This window comes from Anolis carolinensis, unplaced genomic scaffold (assembly GCF_035594765.1).
Source record: "Anolis carolinensis isolate JA03-04 unplaced genomic scaffold, rAnoCar3.1.pri scaffold_20, whole genome shotgun sequence".
Classification (NCBI taxonomy): Eukaryota; Metazoa; Chordata; class Lepidosauria; order Squamata; family Dactyloidae; genus Anolis; species Anolis carolinensis.
The window spans coordinates 1,226,209-1,250,449 of NW_026943830.1; the positions used below are offsets into that span (position 1 = coordinate 1,226,209).

Consider the following 24,241-nt stretch of genomic DNA (forward strand, 5'->3'; position numbering starts at 1 on the left):
TGCAAGTTCAGGCATTTATTTTTACACTTAAATATCCTCTTTAAATACAGCATTATCACAATGAAAAAAACATAAAAGGCAAAACAAAATGTAGAGGACCTGACAAGCTTTGGATTCACATTGAAAATGCCACCTGTGTATCATGTAATGCAGGAGAGCAGAGTATGTTATAAAGTTATCGGAGTCACAAGTTACTGATGTAGCGGGCAGGGCTTGTACCAAGTGTATCAGACCAGGACTTATTTAAGGTGTCCCTTCCAAACAGGCAGTAAAAGGACTGCTTCCATGTAAACAGTTCAGTAGCACCAAGATGGAGGGAAGAGAGGTGAAGAAAACATATGTGTTTTATTATGCTAATATATCTGGAATAGCTTGCTTGAAAGGCCCGGTTAGAGGAGGAATACATACCTCATTAAAGGACATTCTTTAAACAAAAGGCTGGAAGGTCAAGGTCTTTGCTTCCTAAAACAGGATGTAGAGTTCAAATTCTGTAATTTCACTCACACTCCCAAGCTTGTCTTTTATACTGCTTGAGATAATTTTTGAAAAAATAGCCCATCATACCTGCAAACACATATTGACTTAGTGTTTTCATCAAAGGCAAAGCACTGCTTTATTTCCCAAAATCATAGGCACAAAAGAGCAGTGGTGAGGCATAGTTGGCTCATGGAGATTATCATGGCATAGGGCCAGCGTAGCAGTTCAGATGCCGCTGGAGTCCTGCCTGTTGTCCACTGGGTGAGAATGTAAATGTTACCCGTGGGTCTTCATCATCCCATTCTTGTCATCCTGCGCCTCCTGGAATGTAAGCTATGAGAATTCCTTCCACAGTTTCACACAGGAATTCTCGCATTTAAGTATGAAGATGCCTCCATCTGCAGCAAATGTATTCCAGCAGACCCCCCTCAGCATTAGGACATGGCCAAAGGGAAGAGCAGCAGCTAAAGCACTCAACAGAAGGAGGTTGTTAAGCAGTCAGATCTGAAAAAGGAGACTATCGTTTAAATTTCTTCATGTTAAAGCTGATCATAATCAATACGCTTCCTCTCTGCCCTCCCGCCAAAAGGAAAATGAAACCTCATCCACATTGTATAGAATTAAAAGCAACATAAACTAAGTATCTGGCGACCAGGACTTGGCCATTCCTTTTAGGGTACATCCATACCTCAGTGCCCCATGGCTTCAGGTTCAGTGTTGCTGTGGTCAGATAGAACCGAAGAGGCATTCTAAGCAAAGAGGCAGGTATATTTTTATTCTGCAAAATGCTCCACCAGGGACAGCAAACTGCTGGTAGAGGAAGCAGCAGAGGCCCTTGAGTTGTCAAGTGTGTACAGAGAGACAGGCAGCTATGGAGACTGGGTATACATAGTAATTCCCACAGTGCCCTTAATATCTTCAAAGAAAGCAATTTGCTCTTTTGCCTTTAGGTCCAGTTTCAGTCAAAAGGCAGCACATTTCCACTTCTATTGCTTCTGAACTCAACACACTGACATACATGCTCTTGAGAGGATCTCTTCTGCCTTCGGGAATAAAACCACCTTATGATAGCACCTTTGTATTTTGTAAACAATATTGTAATTGGGAAGTATTCTAACAAATATTATCAATGGCCTTCTCCAGCCCAAGACTAGCCTAAAAGAAGAGAAGACTAAAAAAACCCCAATCTTAGCAGCAGAACTGTCAGTAGCAAAGGCTAGGGTGAAGACAGTAATAGCAACTGCACCAGGGTCCTTTATTTCTGCAAGGCAGGAAATGAGACTGTGACTATGATTTCAAAACAGTTCTCAGATGTCTAAGGTCCTCTTCCAGTTTTAAAGTTACTGCACAAAGACCAATAGTTGCCTTCACATACTAGTACTATTTTCTAAGCTGTTTACTGCAGCAGGAAGAGGAGGTGGTGGTGGTTGTAATAAGAGAGCAAAGTAGTTATTAGTGAAGTAAAAGGGTATACAATACACTGGGAATAAAAGAATTATCAAAAGAGAATGCAAGCAACAGATACCTATTTATAATGAAAAACAATCTATTTGGAAATTTATCAGCATAGAACTGAGCCCTCCATGGATGCAAAACATCAATGAAGGCTTTTCTCCTCTACCATTTCCATGGCAATTTCTCCAGCTCACTTTATCAAAGTTGCCAGTGCACCTTTGTGCACATTCTCTCTCAAGGATTTTGAATGTAAAGGTCATTCTTGTCAATCTTATGTCCCTACAATTAGCATCTAATGCTGCGAGGCACTCACAAGAGTCAGCCCCTGGAACCTTTTGGGCTCAGAAGGGCAAATTCAATTTTAGAGAGGTTCTATGGGGAGAAGGCTTCCAGTGGCGGAGAAACCAAAAGTACCAGCATGCGCTTAAAGCTATTATTGCCAGTAACTAAGCCTCAGGAGAGACATTTCATACTTTTAGAATGGGAAGACAGTGAAAGCTGAGAAACCATCAAATGACAGTTCATGGAGGTGTACAGCCATTCCAAAGACTATACAAGGTAGGACCGAAGAAGGAATGACACAGCTCAAGTATACAAGATCCCTTACCTTCACCTAGAAAATTCAAGTTTAGAATCAACTTCCCATTCAGGAAGAAACAGTCTTCTGAAGATAAAACACATGACATAAAATAGCATAATGCATGTGTTAACCCTCACCTAAGGGTAAGTGATGATTTAAAATACTCATAAAAAGTGGTAAGATTTTATCCTCGCTTTTTAAGTACAGCAGTGCCAAATGGGTTTGTAGGTCTAGATAAGTTTGAAATAAATAATAGACCAGTGTCTTACTCTGCCTGTTTATTCAGCTCCACTTTGAGATCTGTCACAGAGAAACCTCTGTGATTGTCCTACTGAAGCCAGGCCAAACTATGTAATGAGGGGATGGCAATATTAATCTAATATTTACTATGAAAGAGGATGCCCATGAGACTGGAAGAGAAAGGTGCTTTTGTTATAATTGGGGGGGGGGGGGGGGCTATTAGATAAAGGGGCTAAATGGCAGTTCTGAGGACATCCCATACTTTTCCTTTGTATTTGTGGGCTAATTGGAGTAAATCATTGCACACCTCTTTGGAATGGAGGTCACAGCAAATGCATACAATTTGGGAGTGTTTTTCACTACCATCCTATTGCACATTTGCCAGTTCTTTTGCACTTTCACTTGACAGACGAAAGCTTCATTGCATATTCTCTTTTTGCCTTTCAAATTCATATAGAGCACTAGGTTGTCCCTGGAACAGAAAGCTCTAAAAATCACCTCCAAATGATCTGTGCATTTAGAAAGAAACCTTTTCCAACAGTTGATGAGAAGGAAAACACAACTCATAAAACCACTGTGTAGATGAATAAGTATGTTGCCTAATTCCCAGTCTATTTGAAACTTCAGTTCTTTATCAGGAGTTGCACCTCCACTGGGAAGATCAACCCAACTCCACCCTATTTCAGTCAGTGTATGTGGAACCAGGCCCCAGAAGAGAGATTAAGACCATACAGGCAACAAATCCAGTTCAGAAATATAGTGTGCCAGCTAAGGGTCATGGGACATAGATGTCCTAGTAAACATTCAGCACATTAAAAAAAACCCAAACACATTTAAAATGATTATCTCACCAATCCCCATTCAGGACACATAAGATGGATGGAGAGTCAGCCTGTTTGGATGAAGCTACTGATAAGGGCAGGAGGCTCCAAGATGAGAATGGTTCTATACGACAGCTGCATGCCAAACTGTAGATGTAACCAGTCATGATCAAAGTCAATTTATATTGAATTTAAAAAATATATATATGGATGGATCTTCCAGCGAAAGAAGGGCAGCCAAGGTCACATAAATAGAGAATTGGTAGAGCCTCAGCTATGTTAAACTGGTCAGAGTAGTTCAAGCGGGCAAGGTCACAGTTACTGAAGACGCAACACTGAAGGTGACAGAATGGTACAGATGGCAGCAGCTTTGCCAGGGATGAGCAACTGGATGGAGAGAGAAACACAGGAAGATTCCGCAGCACATAACAGAGCTTTGATGTCATCTAGTAGCAACAGTCCTCTTCTGCTCGCCGCCCCACTCATCAAACCCTGTACCAGTGGAGGCAGCTTGATACTATAGCTTCCACAAGCCACACTCACATTTGGTCCTTACTAGATGCAGGTCAGGTGCCTCTCCCAGGCAACTCGGTTGTCCAGCTGCCTCGGTACTCAGGGGCCTCCAGATCTGCAGGAGGGACCCCCTTGCCTTGGGACAGCCATAAGCGCATGTTTTAGTTTGTTCTGTACTGGTCCTGTACAAAGTGGTCCTCTCCCTTTCCCTATTCTTCCACCTGCCCCATATTAAATAACTCCAAGTGGCTGTGGCCTTTAGACAAAACTGCCATCAATAAATAGACATCATCAAGACATAAGAGCTGCAATGGGTTGGGAAGTGTCACACGGCCAGAGCAGGTGGTCCCAGAGAGGGTTCCTCAGGAGAGGAACTTAGCTCATAGGCTCTCTCTGAGGATTGCCCAACGCTCTGGGGCTGCCAATTGTCCTGTGACACGTTGTTCGTATGGTTGTTTGTATGGATCATCAGGCTTGGTGGAGGAACTGCAGCAGGGCAGTTGTCACACGGAAGAGGCTCCAGAGGCAGAGGAGCAGACTTTCCTGTTTCTGCCCTGCTGGGAGCTGCAGCTCTGCCACAAGGCACCAGTGAGGTCACAGGGACAGGACAGACACTCAGGTCCTTCTCATCAGTGTATCGAGAGGGCACCTCTGACTCTTCAGTGCTGCTCTCTCCCTTCACTCCCAACACCGACCTTTGGTCAACTTGATAGTACACAACGGGCCCATTGTTCAAGTAGGGCTGGTCACCCACAGTCGAGCTGGCCTGGTCGGAGCTGTCCGTGAAGCACAACACAGAGGATCCAGGAGGCAGCTGGGCTTGGATGAGGATGGGAGTGGCCAGGCTAGGGCACATTCCTTCCGGTACCGCCAAGGGCTCCTCCAAAATGCACACACCCAAGCTCTCCATACTGGAGCCACTACTAGAGTCTTCCTCCGCCTTTAGCCTCTCCAACTCTTCCGCGGTCTGAAGGTGCATGACTGCCGTCTCATTCTCTGCCATGAACTCCTGGAAATCCTGTGTGTCTGGGGACTGGGCGCCTAGCCAGTCGCTGCTAGAGCTATGAGGGCTCTCCTCCTCTAGAGTTTGGACCCGGCTTCCCTGCCGTTTGTTCTCCAGCTCTAGTTTCATAATGGTGTGTAGGTAGTGAGTCCGCACCCGGATGGGATTGAATTCAATGCGCCCTGCCATGTTACCACAGCCATCTCTGGAACAGCCACATGGGAAGGACATTCGGTCCACCTGGGTGGGGGAAGCGAGGGACAATGAAACGGTGCTAAGGTAAGAACACAGGGGAAGTCAGTGGGAAGTGAAAAGAATCATACTATTGTGCCAGAGAGAAGATACCAAATTCATACAAGCAAAAGCATGTCTGGCCTAGAAGAAGTTCATGACGCCCATCAAACCCTCTGGTAAGCCTCAACTTCCCTGCTGATCACTCTTTCATTGTAACAATTCCAAGAGGTGTTACCTGACTAAACTTCCTAATTCCTGATATCATTTCTCAAGTGTGTAGGCATGTTTCACCAAATACTATGCTTCTAACACCAGGGAAACAAATACTGTACTGTTTCAATAGAAGCCTTCTACAAAGGGGAAAAAATCTTGGGATTCCACCAGGCAGCACACTTATGCTAAAGGACAGGAAGGAGAAATTTTAAAAATTAAGTATGTCAATGAGGATGTGCTGTGCATTACAAGGCACATGGGCAAGAACAGTTTAGAAAATGCAAGTGAGAAATCTGATACTGAGGAACTGGATGAATAAATTCAGCGCCCTTAGAATCTCTGCCCTTACTGAAGTAACAATACAAAATTCAAGCAAATTTCTAGCCATCATGCATCTGAGGAAAGTGTATAAGAGTATAAGTAATGTTAAAGTTTCTGGAACTGGACGTAGATGTTGTTAGGAGTTCAGGAAGAGAAATGAAAGGAGATTTTATGTTGCCAAATCTGTTACTAGGGCCTCAACAATTCTTTTACCTTTCATCATGCACAGGAAAAGCATAATAATATATATTAAAACTCACAAGCAAATGTGCTTGAAACTGCCCAGATATCACAGAATATTTCATATTACATTGGGACAAAATTTTATTTGCTCATTTCAGATGGTGGCCAATAGAGGGAAGCAGAAGAACAGCAGATCCTCCTTGTGTTACAAAGACATCACACACACTGTTAGGGACAGTCCTGCAACAATAATCTGAATGCTTCCTTTTGCCTAGAGTTCCTTGTCACCCTTATTATTATAATGAACGGTTTCACTCTGCTGCCAAGAAGATCCAACTATCAACTTTCCTTTTCAAATAACCTCTGAAGGAATAGGGTTTTTTCCCTAAATTGTGCTGAACTATGGCCACAATAACACCCCATGCCAGTCCAAAAGATATTTTAGTATATTAAGTTAGGACACCAGGATAGCAACAGATGCAAGCCTCAAAATCTGAGCATTAGTAACTCAAGCCTAACGCACGGGCGAGAAATAGCAAAATAGCCCCCTCACCTTCAGTACTAAAAGAGACATACAAGACATGGACAACATGGTATATTTCAGGCCAAAGCCTAGGGGTTTCCCCACTGACCTGGCATTTAATTCCAGCCTGGCTACAAGCACAGGCCTCAGGATCACAGTACAGCCGACAGTCACAGCCACATTCTTCCCGGGAGAGGCGGATGGCACGGAGCTCTTGTTTCTCCTCCGCATCAATGCGATGCACACCAGAGGCCCGAAGTAGGGCACGGCGCCGCTTGGTAGGTAGCGGCTGCAAGAAGAAGTAGTCATCCACCTCCACATTCTCTACATCAATGTCATCATCGGAGACATCCTCAAGGGTCAAGCCGTCAGCCTCCTCTGACTCCACAGTGCCATTCTTTGTCAGCTTTAGGGTGAGGGTAGGAGAGAGAGAAAACACACAAATCCGTCAGCAAACACATCTTGTAAACTCAAATTGCCTTCAGCTTGCAAGAAAAAGAAAAATGATTCCCTTATGTAGCAGCAGTAAGACATATCTCAGCAGCACTGAGGGCAGCCCCCATCTTTTACAAACATAGAACTTGGGAAATTCTCAAGCAGTACATTGATTCTTCATATTCATGCATGTGTTGCATGAAGACAAATTCTGAGAATCTTAAGGCCTAAGACAGGGGGGTAATTTCAACAATCAATCATAGAATCATAGGGTTTGGAAGAGACCCCAAGGGCCATCCAGTCCAACCCTGTGCCTGGCAGGAAACATATAATCAAAGCAGGTCCGACAGAGGGTCATCCAGCCTCTGCTTAAAAACCTCCAGAGAAGGAGACTCCACTACACTCCAGGCTGCAGTAAATTCCACTGCCAAACAGCACTTACTATCAGGAAGTTCTTTTTAATGTTTAGGTGGAATCTTTTTTCCTGCAATTGGACTCCACTGCTCCATTTCCTATTTCCTCCTCAATGTGACATCTTTTCAAATATTTAAAAATTGCTCTCATGTCCTCTCTCAGCCTCCTTTTCTCCAATCTAAACATATTCAGCTGCTTAAGCCGTTCCTCATAGTGACTTTTGCCTTTGTCATAACGACTCTCATCCCAAAGCATAACCACTCATCTAATCCTCATCTTTAGGACTTTCCTCTTTTCTTATCATACCCCTCACCAATCCTTAAAACAGCACATTCCAGACACTTTCAAAATGCAAAATGGAATTTCAGGAAGATGGCAATTTGAAGAAAAGACTATAATGGCTAATGCAATAGAGCCTTTACAAGATAGAACCCAGCCTTTCCAAATCGTGGAGAATATTCTTTAGATTGCCACATGGGTCAAAAGGGCAGCTCAAATTACTCCTCAGAAAACTATCTCTGCCCTCAAGGATTGTTTCACATACAACATAGGCAGTTGTATGTCAGCAAATGTATCTTGGTGAAGAAGTCAGTAATTTCCAGCTGCCTAATTATATAGGTCTAGCTGTATGAGATGAAGGATTATAAACATGTCCTGTCTGCGGAAGGACACAGCTTAGTAGTCAAGTACATGCTTTGCATGCAAAAGGTTGCCAGGCTTTGATTCCCTGGCATCTAAAAGCCTGAAGTGTTGTTTTACCAGTCAGTTGAGGCAATGCTGGGCAAGATGAACCATATGGGCATAAAAGTGGCTCCTAGGTGCTTGCCACCTTCACACATGCAGCCTCTACACCTCTCCTTTATAAATCAGGTTGGTATATTACATGTTTTCACCAAAGATTAAAGCAGAAGAACAATGTTTTATATTAAGAGTTATTGTGTTTTATATTAAGAGTTATTATTTTAAATTACATATTGTATTTTAATCTATGTACACCGCCTTGAGCTTTGTGGTGGTTGATTCTGGAAAATCTAGATTCTAGATTCAGGTTCCACCTCACTGAGCCTCTGTAGTGTGCACAGTCACCAAAAGGAATATCATGCTCCTGAGAATGTTTTACTCCACAATTCTCCCCAATATTGGGATGGGATAGCAGCAGTTCGTACCCCTGATGTATATAGTTTTCTTCACTGAATCAAGGTGTAGGACAATGGAAAACATCTTGAAGGCTGAACACCTATCCTTGATTTTGTAAATTGTGCCTTCACTGTATTCTGAGCTTTACAGTCCAATATAAGCAAAGACAACACATTCCTTCCAAGAGGATTTTATAATCTGCCATTTAAATAGGGGACAGAAAAGTTCTAGGCCATGAATAATATATATTCAAGTTCATTCAGCTTTCAAAACAATAAACAAAGAGAATAAAACACATTTACAGCTACTATTATGCTAGGACATGCAAAATGTAACGAGTTTTTCTGAATCCTCAGTAATATGGACTTTTGAGGACACGTTAACAGCGCTCATATTTCTCAGGGCAGACATTAAGCTTACAGGGTGTCAAGTAAAGTGAAGGTTTGGAGGGTAAATTTACCAGAAAAAAGAGGAATTATCCATGCCATTTTATTTCATAAACTTGTTTAGAAAATCTATTCAAAACCTGCAGGTTCTCAAGAGCAGCAGAGGTACTTTGAAGAAGTGTTTTGCGGAGCATCTGGTATGAGAAACTGGCTTTTGTTTTATTATTATTTTCTTCAATGTGCTAGAGAGGACCGATATCATATTTGAGACCACTGCTTTCATTTGTTTCCTACTTTTCTGGAATTTTCATGATTCTGGGACTACCACTTTGAGGAGCGCTGTTCTAGAGACAATATCATGATACAGTAATGGGGTGCACATAAACTACAGAATGAGTACAGTTTGACATCACTTTAATTGCCATGCCTCAATGCTATGAGATCATGGGAGGTGTAGTTTTACACAGCCTTTATGTTTCTCTGCCAGTGCTGGCCCCTCGCCAAACTGCAACTCCCATAGCAGCCATGGCAGTTGTGTCAAACTGAATTAATGTTTACATTAACACATGCATGTATGGGTTTGTGTAACTTGACAATACACGATAGTTCAATTGTCAAGTTCCACACTAAGCAATGGCTCTCTTATCTCTAAGAAGCCATGCAGATTTTGCTATTTTTGTCTCTGCTAAGCCCTTGCTCTCAGACTGGCTCGGTGGACGTACCCAGAGCTCACAGTAATGTCAGTGGAAAAGAAAACCAAGAACACAAACAAAGCAAGTGGGAACTATTTCATCAGATCACCCAGCTTTACAGAGGGACCATTCCTCAGAGACATGATGAAACACAGCCTTCCTGTAAGCATGACTGAGGTCACCACAACACTACCTACATGACAACTCCACACTCAATTTCATCATTTGTGAAACAACCAATGTGCTTACGATTGTTACACCTGGGGTGTGTGTGTCAATTTGGTAAAATTGAGGGTGCATCTACACTGTAGAATTAATGCCATTTGACACCACTGTAATTGCCATGGCTCAATGCTGTGGAATTGGAGGAGTTGTGGTTTTAAAAAGTCTTGAACCTTCTCTGTCATAAAATGCTGGTGTCTCACCAAACTGCCACTCCCAGGATCCCATAGCACTGAGACATGGCAGTTAAAGTGGTGTCAATTGTTAGTGGTAATTTTACAGTATTGATGCTTCCCCTGCTCTTCAGAATCCCTGTTAAACACTAAGAGAACTGGATGCTTTTACTGCAAGCCATTACACTGCCATGAGATTAAACAGATGCATCACTTGTTTCTGAAGAAAATTGAGAGGCAAGTAACATGGCCATGTGGAAGAAGCAACCATTTCCCCAAGCAGAGCCTGACCTAAGGGAATGGAAAGCAATGCAGCATAGTGGCAAGTGCTGCCCTGTGATCTCCATTGGTTGGAAATTGGTTGAGGAAGACGTTTGCAGGATTGGTAGCTAATCGCAGATGAAGACATGGAGATTTGGGTTAGATATAATCATGTATGTTTAGAAGAAATGAGAAAAGTGAGAACGTGGGAGGATGCAAGTCAGATATATTCATAATGAAAAATGGCAAGAAATTGGGTAACAATTCCACTTCTCTGGCTGAAGTATCTTCCATAAGTGGGCAACATATGACTTTCTACATTAGGTGTGTGGGTCTCCAATTCCCAGAAGCCCCAATGGTCAGGAATTCTGGGAGCTGAAGTCCAAAACACCTGGAAGAATGCAGGTTGTCCAGGCCTGCTCTAAATATTGCAGAACTACAATGCTCATCAACCTCAGTCAATGGCGATGGCCATTCTGACCCAACGCTGGTCAACTTAAAAAAAAATCCCTCAACCCATCCTTACCTAAATCTACAAAACCAAGCCCACTAATTTCTATTATTCTTTCTGCCATCGGGGAAACACACAACTAGGTAACTAAGTCCTCCAAACTTACAGATGCAGCCCTGTATGTCTTTTATTCTATGGTGTTGCCTGCAAATAAATCTCACCCCACAGAAAACAAGTAGGATAAAGAATCCTAGTCGGGCCCCTTTCTCCCTGATGTACTGGTTTTCTGTATCCAAGGATCAGGGCAAAGCACTATCATATGAACTCTCCAACAATACCTTGAAGTTCTCTCAGAAACAGGTTTGTCTTCTTCTCTATCGTGAGAAATAGGCCACGGTGAAGGAATCAGCTACAAGACTATAGAATGGTTATTTGTCTCTTTTGTGAAGCTGGTTGCCATGGCAGCAAAAGACTGATTGGAAATGCTAGGTTTTTAGACAGAAGCATCAAGTCTGGTAAGGGAAACCCAGTTGCTAAGCAACCCATGGGACACATAGACCAGACAGCCAGGAGGCAAGATATAAGAGAGGTTGGAACAAGAAGCCGGCTTCTTCAGCTGCAAACTCCTGAACCTTCTTAAGAACTGGCTTGACAGATGGCCTGCACAAAACCTAGAGCCAGGCCACAAGAGGAAAATTAGTGATATTCAATTACCAGATCCTTCCACTTTTCAGTGCTACCACCACAATCCTTCTGCTTTTTTACCAGCAGAGGAAAGCAATTCTTCAACAAGGCCCAACAGGTTCTTTCCACAGAACAGGAGTATTCTTGAGGATTATATTGTTTCATTAAAACAGTACTTTAGCAATTCTATCTAGCTGCATTCCTGAGACATCTGAAAAGCTACGAATATTTTAGGAAAACCCAGGAAGGAAAACAAAGGTAGGATTTTTTTTGGAACACAAATCTAGCATAGGCTATCAGAAACAGTGGGAACCAGAAATGAAGACTGGGTATAATGCCTCTCATTTCTTTCATTCAGGGCATAACAGAACAGCCTACGAAGAAAAAAATACAGGATCAGCTGGTTGCGGTAGTGTTTTGAGAATTGAACTAAGATTCTGGGAGAATAAGGTTCAAATGCCCACTTAGCCATTGAAATTCATGGGGTGATCCTGAGTAATTCACACTGTTTCAGTCCAGGAAGAAAGCCACGGCAAACTTCCTCTAAACAAATCATGCCCACAAAGCTCTACGATAGCATTACTGTCAGAGATTACTTGAAGACACACCAAGCCCCAAAACCAGATCTTATGTGGTGCCTTCCACAGGTAGATCTCTACTTGGAAAGTTTGACTAATGCTTTCACTAAGACTGCAAGGTGGAAAAACAGAACTTTAGCCATTCATGTGCCGAAGTACACTTATAAAGCAAGCCAAAAAATGCAGAACCCTTTTAAAGCCAATGTTAGAGCCAGCTAGGGTGCCAAATCATACCTTCATTTTCTTGGCATGCAGCTTCTCCTCTTTCAAGTGCTCTCGAAGGATCTCTCGGTGATTCACTTCTTGTTCCTGGGCAAACTCACCGAGAGTGTATCTGCGGACGGAATTGTGGCGTTGGGCCATGCCTAAGGAGCTGCCCCCTTGGCTGGGCACACTGGTAAATCCCTGACGCCGTGCAAAATAGTACACCGTAACCTGATCAAAGCGCACATTCTTCCTGCGCAACTGCTTCTGCCTTTTCAAGATGGAGGTTGCTGAGAGGCAAGAAAGGAGAACACAGACATTGAGTGAAAGAGCTGAAAAGGAAATAGAGCTATTTTTACATTGGGTTGTTTTATGTTTTCCGGGCTGTATGGCCATGTTCCAGAAGTGTTCTCTCCTGACGTTTCGCCCACATCTATGAGAGTCACCCTGGACTTTCCACAGATATATATAAACCTTCCTTGCTTAGTTTCTCCATACCTCACAACCTCTGAGGATGCCTGCCATAGATGTGGGTGAAACGTCAGGAGAGAACACTTCTGGAACACTTCTGGAACATGGCCATACAGCCCGGAAAACATACAACAACCCTGTGATCCTGGCCATGAAAGCCTTCGACAACACATATTTTTACATTTCCCCATATAATAATTTCTCCTGTCCCCTGTTCCTAGGGTACTGAAAGGTCTACCAAGACACAATTGTGGTTTGAGTCATAGCTTATTTCCTCTATTACAATGTTTTTCCAAGTATTCTATACTGATACACCTCTTTCATTCTCAAGCACTGTAAAGAACTTGAGCGTGAACCAAATTTGTGAACGTGGCCATGGTTTTGGAGGAATCAAGAGTGCAGTATTCCAAATGTTCAATATTCAATATTCTTTTTCAGAGAAATCCCAGCAGGGTGGTCAAACTGATTTTCAGGGAATTGATGACTAGGTTTTCTCCCTAAAAGCTTCAAACCACTTCTGGTTTTTGTAAGGAGTAGCATACAGCTAAGGTGACATGGTTCTGCCATTTTGGAGACTTGGTTGCTTTTACATATAGAACATTTAAAGAGATAAGACAAGTTATACTAGGGTTTTTAAATTCACTTATGGTCATATTCCATCACCATAGTTGCTAGTTTGCAGTTCTTGCCTATACAAATGCCTCCTGCATCTTCCCTTACTCTCTAACTTCCTTCCATAAACCAATTCCAGATGTAATTATATCATTGATTTGCATGATGATGATCCCCATTAACAATTAATTCCATACAGAGGTGCCCTATTATTCTGCCTAAAGGATAAGATCATAAGGCTTGTTTTGAGTTATATGAAATTATGGGATGATTTATGAATTCTTTGTGATACTTAATAGTGAGCAAAGAAGAGGGGAAAATATTTGTCAGAATACAACTCTACAGAGAAAGCAATATAAGACATAGCAATAATTGTGGAAGGCATATATGGGGAAAGAAGCCATATCCTGGTTACATAATCTCTCAGAATCAAACTGTGAAAGCAAAACCTGTTAGGTATTCCTAGGTGTTCTCAGAAGCACCATAAGATGCAATCAGACTACAGATTTGATTCCACTATGTGAATAATCTGATTAGAGTCATAACTGTAACCAGCAAGAAAAATGCAGCTGTGTTACAGGCACCGCATATAAGAACATATGGAGAAGACTGCTTTTGGAAACCTGCTCCTGGTTGAAATCAGAGAAGCAGTTACTCAGCTCTTTAAACTCACTTTAAACTCACCAAGATGGAACTTAAGTTCTCATGGTAAGCTATTATATCTGATTAAACACCCAAGTAGAACTGATGAAACACTGCTGCTATAGTTAAGTGTTGTAGTAAGACTAGTAGTTTTTAAAACAGTTACAGTGTTAAAACTAAGACAGGATGTGTCACATAATACTATGTTAAAAATTTGAAAAAAAATCTGTTCCTGGTTTGAAAGTGTTATTTCCTGTTTAATTGTGCGATATTGACTTAGTAGTTGTATACTCCAGAAACTTCATTTTTGTAGCTGCCACAAACTATTTTGAATTCGCTGAAAATCTATGAGATGTTCATTGAAAAACTATAGCAAAATGTGTTGCAGGATGTCCCGTAAAAAGAAAGTTTTTGCAGTTTAAGTATTTTCCCCCATTTTTTATGATAGAACCAATTAGGAAATGACATTTATAACACAGGAATAAAAGTTGGGTTACATAGAGTAATCTGAAGTATAACAAACTCTGTAACCCAAATAACTTACGTATGAAGCCAGTTGAGCTAGGAGGATTGACACTGTCGCAACTGTCTGCACTGTCACTGTTGGAGATCTCATCATCTGAGTTGGAGATGGGCGAACCCACATCCACATCTTCAAACTTTCTTTTGAGGCTAGCACTTGCGATTGCATCCATTTGTCTCTGGCTCGCATGGAGAGCCAAGGAGCAGAAAGAAGACTAGTGTCAATGGAAGATCTCCAACTCCAGGGCAATTGTTGGGGTGACCAGTACCTGAAAATGGACAAGAAGGGGGAGAGGGGGGAAATAATTAGTAATTCACTCATTCCGTGCAACTGAAAAAAGATGCGCTTCAGAAAATGAACTCATTCAAGTACGAAGTATTTTTCAGGCTCTCCTCCCATGCAGTTTTTGATTAGTTTCCTTCTGTTGAGCTAAACTACTAAGAGCCATCCTATATCCTATTACCATATTTCTTCAATTCTAAGATGACATCAATTGTAGGACATAGATTAATTTCATCTTTATTTATATGTAACACCTGCTAAGACTGTTTTAGAGAAATTTATATGGGGGGGGGGGAGTACATAAAATCGAAGAAATACAGTAGTGTCCAGGTACAGTCCACTTCCATTTTCTGAGTTGCTTCCCATTCTCCACCCACCCAAAGCCTTCTGCTATTAACCAGCCAGGCAGTAGATATGCTGGACAGCAGCACCGCTTTTTCCTCCAAAGTTCAACCTACATATTTTTTTTCTCACACACACAGTTCTTCTACTACTTCATCACTCAGGCTGCTATATTGGAAGCTTCCACTTGGGATACTAGTGTGTACTATGTGTTAACTAATATGATATGACACACAAAATAAATAAACTACAGCTTAATAAATGCACATGTCAACTTTCAAAAAAATTTACATACTCCAAAATTGCTCTCACAAGATTTAGGAGGCACTCAATGGGACTAAACAACTCTAGAGCTGCCATATACTAATTTCACAGCCTAAGAGGGGGCAGGGGCTTTTTAATGTCTTGACAAAGAAACAGAAATGTTTGGAAAGCATAAATTATGCTCATATGATCCACTTACTTGCAACATTTAAAAAAGGTAACATACTGCAGAACACTTCAACTGTTATTTTGTTTTGAACACACACACACACATACGTACATACAGAGGTTCCAAATGAAATGTTCTGCATTCTATGTTGAACTGATGCAACTGAGTGGATTGTGAAGGGTCCAGTTGCTTTCCTATTCCTGCCCATGGTTACACATTAAACATGTGTGGTATGCATTCAGCTGAATCCCGAGTGGTTAAATCTGCTCTTGCCTTTTGTGTACTGAGCAGACACTAGTGGAGGAGAGAGTCAAGCATGCATACACATTCCTGGAGCAGACAGACAGGAATCTTGAACAAACCAGATTTTGCATTAGCAGAGCAGAAAACAGCAGGAAGACTGCAACCATTTTCCTGCACAGAGTACCAATGGATAACTTGTCTGTGTCAATTATTAGAAAGGAAGGCTGCCTAGCTATTACACAGTGTAAACAGCCCTGCAAATGCCTTTTTAAACCATTGTCACTGGATATTTATATGTGTATGACCTTGGGCTAGACCCACTTTGGTATTAATTGTCTGATATACCAAAGAATTGTCTGAAATCACAGCCAGCAACAGATGTTCAGAGGAAGGTGCATCAGAAACCCAGTATTAGGCAAGAGAAGGATAATCCTACCCTCATGACAGTCAGATTCTAATCTCTAATAGCGAGAGACTAAATTAAGCCTTTTGCAAGAAATACTGTGCCTTGCTCTGTAGGACTGAAGTGGGCACAAAAGACCTGATGACCTAGTTCAGCTAACCTTGGCTACCAAATATAATGAAGAAAGAGTAACACAGCTTCCATCTATTTTTCCTATTCTCACAGTACTCAAAAAGAAGCACAATATCAATGGTAACATGATAACTGAGATTCTCCATGATCTAACTACAGAATGCCAGTCACAGAACAGAGGTGGGCAGCCAGGACGACATCAGAGAAAGCTGCTGTCACGTATCCAGAATGAAATGGCAGAAAACCCGGAGGAGTATCTCTATATCACTCCAGCAAAGAGGCAATGGGAGATCAGAAATAAGAACGAGCACTCTGGCAAGGACAAAAACAAGAAGGCTGCTCTGCCTATGGCAATAGAGGGCATTAGCATTCAGTATTGAAAAGTGTGACCCAGCAATATTTATTTATTTGTTTGTTTGTTTGTTTATAGCCTGTCTTTCTTAAGATATACGGACTCAAGGCAGCTAGCACTACATCATAATACCTATGCTCCATCTAAGATGAAGTCAGAGGAGGTCCATTCCAGCTCTAAGACTCCATGACATAAAATTTTACTTTTCAAAAATAAAAAACAGAATGCATGTTTTCTCTGTATTATATTTCAATTTTACTATTTTTCATCTTCATTTTTATACCATCATAGATCTCAGCTAAGAATCTATTGTGATTTATAAACTCTTAACAAATATACCTTACAAATAAACATTTATTGATGGTCTAGGTAGAGGCAAACAATACACGTAAGTGCCTCCCACTTGTGAAGTCAGAGTGTCTGTTTGGTGCTTTTTTTCTCTGTGCTGCTGCTCAGTCGTTTAGTCGTCTCCGACTCTTCGTGACTTCAGAGCTCCCTGTTGGCCGTCGCCACCCCCAGTTCCTCCAAGGTCAAGCCAGTCACTTCAAAGATACCGTTTATCCATCTTGCCCTTGGTCGGCCTCTCTTCCTTTTTCCTTCCATTTTCCCCAGCATCGTGATCTTTTCCAAGCTTTCCTGTCTCCTCATGATGTGGCCAAAATACTTCAGCTTTGCCTCTAATATCCTTCCCTCCAGTGAGCAGCCGGGCATTATTTCCTGGAGGATGGACTGGTTGGATCTTCTTGCGGTCCAAGGCACTCTCAGGATTTTCCTCCAGCACCAGAGTTCAAAAGCGTCTATCTTTTGAACTCAGGCTTTCTTATGGTCCAGCTCTCGCATCCATAGGTTACTATGGGGAATACCATTGCTTTGACTATGCGGACCTTCGTTGCCAGTGTGATGTCTCTGCTCTTCACTATTTTGTCAAGGTTGGCCATTACTCTCCTCCCAAGAAGTAAACGTCTTCTGATTTCCTGGCTACAGTCTGCATCTGCAGTGATCTTCGCGCCTAGAAATATAAAGTCTGTCACTGCCTTCACGTTTTCTCCTTCTATTTGCCAGTTATCAATAGGTGTAGTTGCCATGATCTTGGTTTTCTTGACGTTTAACGCAACCCAGCTTTTGCACTTTCTTCTTTCACCTTGGTGATAAGGCTTCTCAGCTCTTTCTCACTTTCAGCCATCAGAGTGGTATCATCTGAATACCTAAGGTTGTTAATGTTTCTTCCAGCAATTTTAACTCTGGCCTTGGATTCCTCAAGCCCTGCATGTCGCATGATGTGTTCTGCGTACAAGTTGAATAGGGAACTAGTAGGAATCTGTAATTTACACTCTCAAAAAGAAAAGAAGGTATTGGTACAGACTGCAAACAAACTCTACAGCAGGAGGCACTGGTTGGTTGGTAGTTAAGGAAAGATATGATACCCACCCCACCCCATCCTTTCATATGAAATAATGAATAATGAAAAGGAGTCTTACCTTTTCATTGAGCTTAAGCAAGACTTCCCAAGAGGATCGTCCAAATGCTGTGTCAAGGATTGATGATCCTTACATGGGTGTAAATGTGATCACTCTAAGAACCTCTTTCTATTACAGCCCTGCTTATTTTTGGGAGACTTGACAATTGAATCAGCCATGAGGCAAAGCTACAGCTGTTCATACTAGGATATCTGCTAGTATGTTCCCAACACATGTTCTAAGAACACTGCTGAATAAGGCCAAGGACCTAGCTACATTTTCTGACAGGAGTCCACTTGGTATCAAGAGAAAATTGCAATTAGCAACAGCGATTTCCTAAAATACAGAGAAATGCCACTCATTTCTCTGCAGCTCAGCTTTTGTTAATGTATTCTGTATTAAGACAGAACAGTAGGCCATTCAGCACCTCTCAGAATGAGGAAGCTGGCAGTCAGACAATGAGACCCATTAAGTTAGAGATCAGGATGGTCATGTTACAGAAAAGAGGCAGGGAATGCCAGCTTGTTCCTGCCCCATACTAGCATATCATTTATACCAGGATGGCTCCTGGTTGGGTAGCAGCGAATAGTTGGGGCCAACATGAGCCCCCACCCTCCTTGCCTTTCGAAAAAGCCTTAAAACCTGGCTTTTCCAGAGGGCCTTCGACGACTAATTTTTGGGGGTTGATTTGTCTGCCCATTTAATTTAATTAGAGAGTGTTCTGCCATGATTATTGATACCTTGCTGAATACTTCTGCCACGAAGCTACAGAAGTCCTCTATTTCGGCCTAGAACTGTTTTATCTCCTTGTTTTTAACATGTGATGTATGTATTGATTGTATGACTGCTTTTCATGTTTGATTTTACAATGTGTAATTTGTCATTGTTTTTATTATTGTTGTGAGCCGCCCCGAGTCCCCTCGGGGAGATGGGGCGGGATATAAGAATAAATTTATTATTATTATTATTATTATTATTATTATTATTATTATTATTATTATTATTAACTTCTGATTACCGCAGAGAAGATGAACATTTGGAAGGGCAGAAACTGCTAGCAGTGAAGTCCCGGACAAAAACATAACTTGACATGATAGTATGAGGCAGGACAAGCACCCAAATAACTTTCAGTTTGGATGGCAGGAGAGGAAAAGAGAAGAAGAGTTTATCTGCATTATAAGCAAAAGGCAACTACAGCAAGCTCTTAATACTACTACAGGCAGTTCCCAAGTTACGAACAAGATAGGTTCTGTAGGACTGTTGTTAAGTTGAATTGGTATGCAAGTTGGAAAAGGTATTTTAAAAGTGTAACTCCAACTATATATAGAAGGGGGGAGGGAGGGAGGGAGAGAGATGAGTTTTGGATAGTACAGTATAGGGAAAGGTTAACACCCCTGTGGTGTTTGTTTTACTATCGGTGCCCCTATTCAGAAAATTTCACCCTGTGATAATTGGATTTTGACAAATTTAGCTTGTTGTGGAAACAAGGAAACAAGGATTGGTGAGAAAGCTTCAGTGGAGATACCTTTTCCTCATGACAACTCTTTCAGAGGTGAATTTCCCTTTTGAGGGGTAGATTTCTCTCACTTTATGTTTTCTCACCCCTGTTCTTAACTATGAGTCATTTGTAAGCCAGATGTTTGTAACTTGAGGACTGCCTGTATTTTTTTTTCTATAACCATCTCTGAAAAGATAATTTACTTTGAATATTTACACTGATTCCTAGACCTACCTACCACGCTATCTATTTTTATATATATCTGGTTTTTACCGGAGTGGGACCCTAGGCTGTTATTTACAGGAACAACAGAAACACCACACCATTCTTTGAGATCTTTTTTCTTTACCCGCCCCCCCACCCCAGCTGAAATTTCTAGCCTTCATCATTGTGAAAAGCTCAAGATGGATAGCAAAATTAACTGTAAGAATAATGCATGTTACCTATCAGAATTAAACATACGACAAAATTTTAATAGAATTCTCTCCTCCACAGCAGGTTATTAGTGATGCCTAAATGCCTGAAGCTTTCCCACCACTTTGGAAAAAGAAAGCAGAAGAGACGTCTGAGAGAAAGGGGGGAGGGGAAATCCTGAACTGTGCTGCCAGTTTATTTTCCTATCTCTACTTTCATGCAGCAAGACATTCATTACAGAACAATGGCCTTTACTCTGCTGGGAGACAGAAGATTAGCGTGAGCCTAGGCTGTTGTTTCCCTTGCTGCTGTTGTGCCTGGTGACTGAAAGCAGCAGCTCTTTAATTTCCAAGAGAGATGCAACTTTTAAAAAGCTACCCTTCCTCTCTGAAAAAATAAGTGCTCTAGGCAGATGAGGATAACAAGCAATGTCAAAAGGAACAGCTTTGGAAGAAGCAGGCTGCCATCTTCAAAGGCAAGCATATGTTGGAAATGAACAGGAAAGAAGCAATGCTGAAGAGGACTCTTCTGATTTTCTAAAGAAATAATATCACTGAAAATGTTTCTCAGCTTTCAGAAGGAAAATCTAGTTGGAAAGGAGCTTTGCAAAGAGAGGAGAAAGGCTTGCCCAAAGGTGAAGGTTGATCCTCAGGAGCCATACTTGGTTTAGAGAGACCACCCAACTCCACCTCAACCTGTCAGCTTTCATAGAAGAATAAAGACTCAGAAGAAGTCTGTTCAGCAAACCTTTCACCCCAACAGAAATGTCCTGTCCCTCATCCCAAGCAACACCCATGCTCCTTCTGGCTAATGGGAGCCCACCTCCACCATCACCCACCTAGACTATCCCTGACGACTTCTTCTCCGCACTTGTCTGCTCCCTTCCTTGTCCTAGCAACTGTCCCCATAGCAACAAAGCTGAACAAATGGACTTGAAAGAAACATGCCAGCCAGCTGTGGCAGACAGCAGCAGAATCCTGGCTGCTCCGCCAAGCTTCCTGGGTAGAAAAAAGCTCATTTCTGTACTCCAAACAAAATGAGCAAAGGCCCTCTCCCCACTCTGCAATCTCCAGCTTCTCTCATGATCAGGCATCGCAGGATTTCTTCACCACAAAGCCAGAGGAAATATTGTCACACAGCCTCTGCACCAGAAGCAAATGCACTGGTCCAATTCATTTGATGCAGAAAAAAGGGAGCCTTGCATATATGTATCATGGCTAGTCAATAATTACATGGCCCATCTCCCCCACTCTGGCCAGGGTAGCAGCACCATTGCTCTATAGGCGAAATAATGGAGGTAGTTCCATTTTTGGCCCCATCAAGCAGAATACATATATGAAGTGATAGCCCATCCAAGCCTACAGCCACTTATTGGCTGGCTGCCTAACCAAAAGGCCTTTTGACTCACCCATTTTCCCCAATTTAGAACACCCATAGCTGTCTCCAGAAATTGGCTGGAGTATTTGTGGCATAGACAACAGAAGCATGCTTTGAAGACAGGACAGGAGGAGGAGGAGGAGGAGGGAGAGAGAGAAGAAGAAGAAGAGGAAGAGGAGGAGGAGCAGGAGCCTTCCAAATACTTTTTTGATAGCACTGGTTCAAGATTCACAACTTTTAGACTTGACTTCACAGATTACACTTTGACAATTGACTTTGCTCACCCACTAAACATAGTTTGTTATGGCTCTTCCCTTCTTTACTCTCGTACTTACAGGAAGCAAGTGAGAAGATGGTGCCAATAATGTCCAGCCTGAACAGGAATTTGACTGTAGTGCCAGTAATTGAATAAATCAGGTCCCACAAAGACCATTCTTTCTTCTGCTCACATTGGGCAATCTGTCTCCTGTGCTCCACATCATGTCTGATCTGCAGGGTTTTTTTTTTTTTTTTTGGGGGGGGGGGGGAGGGTCAGCATGACCCCTGTGAATTGCTATGGCAATCTAATACTTTAAGAGTTTGTTAAGAGTTGCAGAATGAGGGTCTGGGACTATATACATATTGCATGCACTTCTAGTTGTCCTCAATAGGATTTAAAGTGGTTTATTTTTTACAATTTAAATTATTGCTTCTACTTGTAAAGAAAATGACCATAGGCTTTTGAATTACTTACTCCCAGTAATATCACAATAAGGAATAATGAACTACTCTGAACTATAATTTACAAAAGAAAATTTGACTAAAGAGTCAAAAAGGTTTCTATCTACTTTTCCTGACTGGAAGTTTATAACAAAATGAATTTATTCTTTGCCATTTGTTCACTATGACAAAAAGGACACAGATATCGAAGGGACTCACTAACATCACAACCAGAACTTCTTAAAAAGAAACATAAGTTACAAAACATTACAGGCTTCCAGCATGATTCCTGATTATGTCCCCTAAATCATCTAGACAGCAGAAACATGATATATGGTAAAGTTTTATGCACAATTGAGAAAATGTTTTGAGGAAAATGGAGGCGAATCAGCTGCTTCTCATCATGACAAGGAATTCCAAACATCTGGAGGGCAACCCTATGGTGTCTAGGAAGTCCTGATGGACAGAAGCGAATTGTGGGAGTCCTCTAGTTAAAAGTACTGAAAAGCCACACACAAAGAAAGCAAGAAGCTTGAAGGCCTGGGCGAAGCAGAAGCATTCAATGAAGCGAATTTGGTTAGAGGCAAAGGCAGTGTGGAATGTAAGAAGCAAAGGTCAAACGAGGAAAGCAGCTTCAAAAGACAACCTCAGCTGATTGCTCTAGACCTGAAATTAATTTTTTTTAGTCAGAAGATATGGAAAGGTCCCTGTTCAGCATTCAAAGAGAGACCACTTTATTCATTAGACCTATAAGACTGGAGTTTCACAGGATGATACGTTCATGACTGACTGCAGACAGCCATATGCTCCTGTGATTTTAGTAAGTAAACTGTGATCATTTACGTGGGACTTGTGGCTCAAAAGGGTTCTCTTCATTCTGCTTTGCAGAAATACTACTTTTCTCTATTATACTCTTCTTTGCTTCAGGAGCAAACCAAACACAATACACTCTTTCATAGCCAAAAAGGTTAAATTCAGGATGAAACAGAAACAAATCTGTTTCACTAAAACAATAGCAGTTCCATTGACCAAGATACTCAGATGAAAAAAGAGTTTGGAAATATAACTTATTTGAACTAAAACTCCTAAAAACTTGCAGCCAGGATGGACACTGAGGAGAAATACTGCAGCAAAGTTTACGTCGGTTCCATTCGCTACAGCCCCAGTATAAGACTAGAATTACATTAGTTTTTTTTTTTTTTACAGTAGTCCATCTGGATCCATGGAATCCAGACCAGCAATTTCCAATGACCATAGAACATTGTGCTCATATTAGTAAATGGCAGTGATTTGTCTGTGTTTTTTCATATTCTCAGTGGGTCCTGAATCTGAACTCACAAAGATATGCTGACCCCACTGTACTTCTCAGTAAAAGACTGCTGACTTTTATCCTTTTCCTTAAACATAATAGGATTAGAATCTTGGAAGAATGCTGAAAAAGTGCTCAGATTTTTAAGCTATCCTATTGTTTGGAGGGCAGATATAGATGAGCAAAGGTTAAAGACTCATCATAGCAAGATTCTGATAAAAACACTTTTATGAGATATTTGGTACTCGCAACCCATCATAAAAGTGTTTTTATCAGAATCTTGCAACAACCCTTTATCTCTCGCCAGCTTCAGAAGAAATCTGCAGGATAATGTACTGAAATCCACATCTGAAGCACAAAAAGAGACTCAAAAATATAGAACATCATGAAGAGCCCAAGTCCTTTATTGAAGCTGGGCAGAGATCATCCCAGGAGAAGCGTACTGCAGTTCTGGATTTTTCAAGCACAATCAGAACACAGCAGGATAAAGCCAGGTCTCAGCCCTGCTTATGAATAAAGCATTTGGGAAGGGATGTGTGTAGACAGATCCTGCAGTGGCATTGTGCACCTAGCAGGGCATGGAACTCTTCAGAAGTGAAATATGGCATGGAGAAATCCCACCCCCCACCCCCCTTTCAAAGTGAAAGGAATAACTTGAAAAATGATGCATGAGCTCAAGTTCTAAAATTGTGAGAAAGGTTGTGATTCTTACACATATGCAATATTAGTCAGAACTGAAGACCACTGAAGTCAACCTGGAATTTTCAATGCTATTAAAACATTTTTATTTATTATCCTGCATACAAGACAGTCAGATCTATGACAAAGTTGCAATGAACAGGCAGACTCTCT

General features: G+C 41.6%; 1 protein-coding gene across 2 annotated transcripts in view; it reads right to left on the minus strand.

The window, feature by feature from the left end:
* csrnp2 (cysteine and serine rich nuclear protein 2) overlaps positions 1–24,241 on the minus strand; it is a 40,567-nt gene continuing 16,326 nt past the window's right edge. The window contains exons 2-6 of one of the 2 annotated variants that reach the window (XR_505616.3): positions 14,470–14,716; positions 12,231–12,490; positions 6,673–6,969; positions 3,604–5,329; positions 1–981 (exon numbers count right to left, since the gene is read on the minus strand). Coding sequence is in view for 1 of the 2 variants with exons in the window: in XM_008103529.3 (XP_008101736.1) it covers positions 4,412–5,329; positions 6,673–6,969; positions 12,231–12,490; positions 14,470–14,620 (1,626 nt within the window). In the remaining variant the exon portion in view is untranslated. Of the gene's footprint in view, positions 5,330–6,672; positions 6,970–12,230; positions 12,491–14,469; positions 14,717–24,241 lie in introns of both variants that reach the window. The other variant, XM_008103529.3, reaches the window with a different exon arrangement.